The sequence below is a fragment of the Rhipicephalus microplus genome, chromosome X (assembly GCF_043290135.1).
Source record: "Rhipicephalus microplus isolate Deutch F79 chromosome X, USDA_Rmic, whole genome shotgun sequence".
Lineage (NCBI taxonomy): Eukaryota > Metazoa > Arthropoda > Arachnida > Ixodida > Ixodidae > Rhipicephalus > Rhipicephalus microplus.
In genome coordinates this window covers 197,799,127-197,806,411 of record NC_134710.1, presented here as the reverse complement: position 1 = coordinate 197,806,411, position 7,285 = coordinate 197,799,127, and the positions used below count along the sequence as shown (strand labels likewise).

Genomic DNA, 7,285 nt, shown 5'->3' with positions numbered 1-7,285 from the left:
ATGTGAATGAAACCACCGCAACAGCAGCACAACTATGAAATGCAAATCATGACAGTCATGCCATACAAGTCATGGCTAGTGACTTATGCTCTTCACACATCCATGTTATGTCATGCCAATGTTGGTATGGATGCATTATCGAAACGGCCCACACAGCTAAAGGTCGTTGGTGGCTGATAAATAGAAAGAAAGAAAAAAAGATAGATAGACAGACAGACAGATAGATAGATAGATAGATAGATAGATAGATAGATAGATAGATAGATAGATAGATAGATAGATAGATAGATAGATAGATAGATAGATACGGTCAAAGTCACCAAAGTTCGCTTAAAAGCTTTCACATTTAAAAATTTACCTTTTTCAAATCACGTACATGCCATTAGCATAGGGCCCAGGAAAAATATAATATACCTCACATATCCCTGCAGCGTACAGCATTCTTGTATTGGGCTATGGATATTTTCTTCGCTTCTCAATCATCTCCCATTTTTTTCGTTTCTTGGAGGGATTTGACAATCTGAGATCGCAGTCGGTGTCAGCTAAGGCGAACACTTTAGATACCTCACGAAACACAAAAGGTAACTGATACCAATGCGAGTGATCTGAAGAAATCACCATCACCCATTTTATGCCGCCATGACGTCACCGTAGCATCACATATTTCCAGAAATTGTGACGTCATTGTGAAGTCACAGTGACGTCATTGTGACACCGCATAATGTGACCTGAAATTATGATTTCATCGCATGACACTGCCACTTGGTTATAGTTGGGCCGACTTTGGAGGCCCGTGAGCTGCAGAAAGTTAGCATTTCTTCGGTTCCGTACAGTGCGAAACCACGCTCACAGAAGATCAAGACAATTGACAACTTCCGGTAAGGTCAGGCGATTGATTGATTGATTGATTTGTGGAGTTCAACGTCCCAAAACCACCATATGTTTATGAAGACGCCTAGTGAAAGGCTCCGTAAATTTCGGCTACCTTGGGTTCTTTAACGTGCACCAAAATCTGAGTCTGCAGTATTTTCGCCTCCATCCAAAATGCAGGTGCCGCGGCCGGAATTTAATCCGGTGACCTGAGCGTTATCAGCCGAGTACTTTGGCCACTAGAGCACCGCGGCGGGGCCAGTAAGCGGCGGGACAGTAAGCGCGGCGTTGATAAATTTGCAAGAAAGGTTACGTTCGAAGAACATACTGAGCAAGATGTGTGCTCATCTCGCTAGTTGTGAGCCAATCTCGCTTATCGATTTGAAACACGCTATACTTTTTTTATTATGAAGGCGCAGTGATTATTTTTCACTGCCTTGCCTATTCCCTAACAGATAGAATATGTGATTGCCTGCATAACGCTGCACTGGAAGCGCCGAAACAACCTTGCTTTGACATCTGACGCTAGTTAGTAATTGAATGACAAGTAGAACGTAGTAACACGTATCAGGGCAAGCTTGTTTTATAAATTGGACACTCACATTTTGTCGGCACCAAAATATTTCCTCGGCTGCCTACACTAGATTCGATCCGCACATCGAAACAAATTATCGTTGAGGTGTAAGTTTTGGTTGTGAATTACCCCGGTTTTCGCTGTTGCAGCCCGACAAGAACATTTATTGTGCTCCCTTGGATATTTGGGAGCTCAGTAAGGTCTCTCGCTCCTTCGTTGCTGCGCTGGTGGGTGAATGTGGACTGCTGCCTTTTTTTTTTTTTTGCCAGAAAGCTGCGGCATTCATTGCCACGCAGCTTCTAATGCATGCAGTTAGCAGACGACTGCGTCCAGCAAAAGATGGCATACACGTCCATATATTCACCAGAACGCAAATAACCTTGAATAATCTCGTATCGCACAATTCACGCTGCTGTGTGTATATGCGCATAAATTATAATTCATTTCATTTTTCCGTCCACTTCACCTTAAGCCAGGGTCGGGCAGCAAATGAAGTGCATGGTCGACTTCCTGGTATATATTTTGACTTATCATTCTATTTATCTAGTTGGTAAATAACGACACACTCAGTGGGTATTTTTGTGCCTCTCTCATGAGAAAGCATAGTTTATTATTTTGTGGCATATTTCAGCCGAGGTAAAGGTGCCGTCACTGCGACTATGGCTCCACAATTGTGGGTCATGGCTGGCAGATCGATTACATGCGAGAGTGTCGCCGCTTCGAAACATCTTTCACGCAGTTGGTCTATAAAAGACTTGACACTTTCAAGGTCACGGATATCTTTTCGAAGTCGTTGGCTCAAGCGGCTCCCCCTCTTATCACAGCATGTCGCGGAGACTTCTTCCATTCATGCGTATTTCATTTTTATCGGCGGTTCGTGACTTGCAGTGCTCTCCACAGCGATAGGAGCATCCACTTTGGTTGGCTCCCGTAGCTGCCACGCAATGGCGCTGCTTCTCCGTATTTGTAGGAGGTTTATTTCTTGGGTGCTTCTAGCAGCTTTTGGCGATTATTTCAGGAAACTTGTGAATGATGATATGGTAGAATGGCTGAGGCTGAAAAAAAAAGATGTGTGTAAAACAGATGGCAACGCACAAAGGTGCTTCAAATCAGTTCACGACCTCAATTATTCAAAGTCAGTTAACATTGCGTTGTTATAATAAGCCTCTAGTGCACATCCTTTCACATATGGATGAAACTAAAGGGAAAGGGAAAGTCTTAATGCATGAAGAGGGCATCTTCACTACAGCTAAGTACTCTTCATTCACACACATAAGCGAGGCCCTCACCTGGTGTAATCTACCACCATCCTCCACCGCCTCCTCCTCCTCCACCGTGGCCGCCACCACCGCCGCCGCCGTGGTGTCCTCCGCCGCCGAAGCCGCCGCCGCCGTAACCACCACCACCGCCGCCGCCGCCACCACCTTTGACGGTAACGTGATATGTGGCAGTGCCACCTCCACCTCCAACAGCGCCACCTCCGAATCCTCCACCATGTCCACCGCCGAAGCCGCCGCCGCCACCGCCTAATCCACCCCCGTGGACTCCGCCACCGACGCCACCGACCCCACCACTGATGGGTTGCAGCGCCTTGACCAAGTAGGCAGGGCCAGCCTGCGTGCACATCGATTGGTGTGGCATGGCAAACGTTACAACACCGTCATATTTGCAACAACTGTTTTTGGGACTCAAAACCAGGGTGGTATTATATTATTATTATTATTATTATTATTATTATTATTATTATTATTATTATTATTATTATTATTATTATTATTATTATTATTATTATTATTATTATTATTATTATTATTATTATTATTATTATTATTATTATTATTATTATTATTTATTAATGCACAACATTTTCTCGAGATGTCAGTGCGGTGCTAAACATGGCGTGCATGAGGACTACGCAGCAAAAGAACAGAGATGAAAAAAAACACCCAGCAAGGCTATTTACTGCGTATGCTTATTCGAAAAATTCTACTCTGCAGTTACAGCGAAAAGCCCGTATGAGCCATAGACTTCTATAATAACTTGTACAAACTCACGCAATCTTCACTGGAGCGCGGTGGTACTGTGGAAGATTACTGAAAGAGCTCCAGAAAGTTTTTTTTTTTAGATTCCTCGAAGAATTTTTGAACATTTGAAAGATCCCTTGTAACATAGAAAAGCTCGCATGTAGCATACAAGCTCACTACCCGCAGTGTCATACTTCGGTTCGCATTACATACTAAACATAGGTGGCATGTAAGAACGCGTATTTGGCTATAAAAAAACAATACGAGCGCCGTTGGAACAAAGGGAGTACGTGTCATTATAGTGCACGTGGTGCAACCACGTGAGCGCTACACTTCAGTTATCACGTTCACGAGATGAGATCAGCAGAAATCTGTGAGCGTTTGCATCCAGCCAATTCCATAAACATAGATTCACTTAGGTGAATTATTTTGGGACATTGTTTCTTGTTTATTTTTGTCACATTGGGCTTTCCTTCAACCAGAGCATCACAGCAGGACGTATAATGAATGACGTTAACTATTTTTACTATTCCATATAACTATACTCCTTACAATGAAAAAAACACTCAATGTTAAGAATATTCGGGTGAGTTGTAGCCGCAGCTCGATCTCAGAAGCCCCCAGCATAAGATACCTCCTATTTATTTTTTGATGTAGTGTGTCACCGCTAAAGAACACATAAAAAATAAACAATGAATTAGGTATGCCCAGGCTACTGACTGTCCTGACCTCTGGGGAGTATTGAGAACGAGGTCCGACATTCAGTATGCTGCCACTTTCACGTGTTAGCAAAGGTTTGGTGTGTGTAGGAGTGAGCATACCTTGTATGCTCCCACGACCTGGCCACCACCGCCGCCGCCGCCACCACCACCATGGTGTCCACCTCCTCCAAAACCGCCGCCACCGAATCCTCCGCCGCCGAAGCCGCCGCCGCCGAAGCCACCGCCGCCAAAGCCACCACCGCCATGGTGACCACCTCCGCCACCACCACCTCCGGTTGAGCCGAGGCTCTTGATCTCAACCACAGATGTGCTGACTACGGCTCCACCACCGGCGCCGCCGCCACCTACGCACACGCAACCACGAATTAATGCGGTAAATAGGAATACATGTTCGCCTCTCGAGCAAACATTCATCGTCTACTGTGTCCAATTTTTTGAAGTTATCTCCGAAGAAGGGGCACAATAGTCACATAGTTGTCCACATACATGCTTGCTCATTTAGTGGCTTCAAGTTTGTGTAAATAGTGTACTGCCACTTTAAATATTTCTCTATCATATACAGGTGACAAAATATTATACCTTCATATGCTGTAGTTGGCCACTGTTCTCGATAAATAATGTTAGCAGGTCTCAATGGCAAGTTCTCCAGGATTGTTTTTCATTCATACTAGCTTTCACCAACAACTTCACTCGGCAATTAGTGTCATCAAATTCAGCAAATAATGCATTTTTCGTGATGTAAGAGCACTAACTAAAACAGCCTTTCGGTATATCATAGCGGATATGTGTAATACCAGCCAAGTGCTGCTTAGCGGTGCGTATAAGTTGCCATCGGGTTGCAAACAAAGAGCGCACACAATTTTATCCCGAAATTTCACGTAGACACAGCTCTAGCAAGCTTGAAGTGCTCGTGAGGTCTCGAGCTCTTCAGACCTTGAGAGACGTTCTTAAATAAATAATGCAAATTAACTGTTTATCAGTTGTCCCTATAAATCAAACCAGATCTGTTGTAGCATTAAGTCTAAATTTTTAGTATATCTTTCTAAAATACAGCTGTTAACCTTCGTTCAAAATATAAGCAAAGTTTATATTTCGTTCACACAAACAAATAAATATTGTGTGGCCTTTACTTCATATTAGCTCGTCGTTGTGAGGCCCTTTTAACTCAAATTTACGACAACACTCTGGTAAATCTTTCACATTGTAACGAAGATGCTTCTGATTTTTCTTAGTCTGGTATTCTGTGAATATGAAATGGGCTGGTGTAAATTTGAGTTCAACAGTAACCTACCACCACCGTGATGACCGCCGCCGCCGCCGAAGCCACCACCACCACCGTGGCCGCCGCCACCAAATCCTCCGCCGCCGAAGCCACCGCCGCCACCACCAAGGTTGCCGGCGAGGGCCAGGCCAACTGCAGACAGCAGTATCTGCAAAGGTATCCGAATAGAGTCATTTATTAGAACATCGTCACTGTCTACTTTCTGGTGACCCAGCGCAGTAACTGTCGCTCGAGATTTTGGTGCTAAGAGTTTAAAGATAGACAGAGAGCGGACGAAGAAACCTACGTGGAAGTGTTCATGGTGGAGTTGAGTTTCAAATATAAATCAGCCAACGGGACACCACTTCATATAGGTACTCTGCAGCCCAATCTGGCCCAGTTTTTCACAATGTGACTGTGAACCGGCTCATGAAAGAAGATCGCGAGCATTCCTCCCGAGTTTATCTTAATTTTTGTCTAATGTTGTTCTGTTTTTTCTTTAGTACTGCTGTTTCTCCTGACTTAAGTTGCAATGCGTTCGATGTGATCGCTCCACACTATTTTCTACCCGATTTGGTCCGTTTCTAGCAACAGTTAGAACGTCAGTACTGTTGGTTGATGAATATATGACTGAGAGAAGCACTAGATTTCACGTTTAAAGTAGACAATAACGCGAACCACAAAAACTTCTCGAAATTAGGAATGAGTCGGACAGAAGACAGACAACATCACGAATTGTGTGTCCTCTGTGTATAGCGGTTCTTGTGTGGACAATCACATGCACATTTCAATCTATGCTATAAGAATGCTTGAGGCGAAACTTTTGGAATTCATGCCCTAGCCAAACATCACGAAATATTTGCAAGATTGAAACGAGCTCTGTACAAGAATTGCGCCGATGATAGCATGCCTAATACATGTACAAATGCGTATGAATGGGTGCTTGTGAGTTTCAACGAAACCTCGAACCCACTTTAACTGACTTTACGAAAAAAAAAAGAGAAGATTCTTGCCTACATTCTCTATATACATCGAACAGGTGGAGTAATCTGAGATGATTGTTTTGTACAAGATGCCTAGATTGTAACAGGGTAAACATTTACCAGAACAATTACTTCAATTGGAGTTCAGCTGACTGTAAAATACTAGACCACGCCTTGGAAGACTAAGTACTAAATTAAAAAAATATGACAAAGGGAAATATTAGCCCTGAGAAAAAAATGACAATCAGACTGACATTTAGGATATAACAGTCTGCTAAGCACGCTAAATTGCTTAACACTGGCCGCCGTATCACCGCTTATTGTTACCACGTGCGACATGCAGTGAAATCCATCGAGAGTTGCGCAACGAGCCGGAGAAAGCAGTGGACGCCGATGCCGCCGATTCGCACCGGTCGGAAGCAAGCGTTGGGCTTTCGGACTCACCAGGGAGCGCATGGCGATACTTGGACCAGCTGAGCAGGGAATGCCCGCTGTGATGTAGCTCCGAACTTTCCCCGTCCTCCCTTTTATACGGACTTCCTCAGCTAAGCGAAAGGGTGATCGACCTCCTTTCGTTCTTCTCCGCGCTTTTTTTCGAGTTATGAATTTCTTGCAGGGATTTTTTCTCTTTGATCTCCGGCCACCTCTGTGCCCTCCCCCGGGCGCCTGAGACAAACTCGGCCGCCGAAAGTGACGGCGGAGGAGAAGGCGCGCACGGCGGGCCAGAGAGGGGGACGACGTATCCCCACAGCCGAACACCCGTCTTCGCGGAGTCGCCCCAGATTTGAAAAGTCCGCCGCGGCGGCAAAGCGCTGATGGTGGGCGGCTCGTTCCGTTGGCCGGTCGAGGAA

General features: G+C 44.8%; 1 protein-coding gene across 1 annotated transcript; it reads right to left on the bottom strand.

The window, feature by feature from the left end:
* Positions 1-2,018: 2,018 nt before the first annotated feature.
* Positions 2,019-7,081, bottom strand: LOC142775922 (uncharacterized). The gene is made up of 5 exons (XM_075878460.1): positions 6,879-7,081; positions 5,482-5,620; positions 4,290-4,534; positions 2,734-3,058; positions 2,019-2,499 (listed from the first exon to the last, which is right to left on the bottom strand). The coding sequence occupies exons 1-4, from the start codon at positions 6,888-6,890 to the stop codon at positions 2,744-2,746; spliced, it is 711 nt and encodes a 236-aa protein (XP_075734575.1). The 5' UTR covers positions 6,891-7,081; the 3' UTR covers positions 2,019-2,499; positions 2,734-2,743.
* Between the last annotated feature and the right edge of the window lie 204 nt (positions 7,082-7,285).

What these genes read in the sequence shown, in the direction of transcription:
- LOC142775922 (XM_075878460.1), bottom strand. An exon ending in CGGCGGTCATCACGGTGGTG is followed by an intron (nt 4,535 to 5,481) that starts GTAGGTTACTGT and finishes GCGTGTGCGTAG; the next exon opens with GTGGCGGCGGCGCCGGTGGT. An exon ending in AGGTCGTGGGAGCATACAAG is followed by an intron (nt 3,059 to 4,289) that starts GTATGCTCACTC and finishes ATGTGCACGCAG; the next exon opens with GCTGGCCCTGCCTACTTGGT.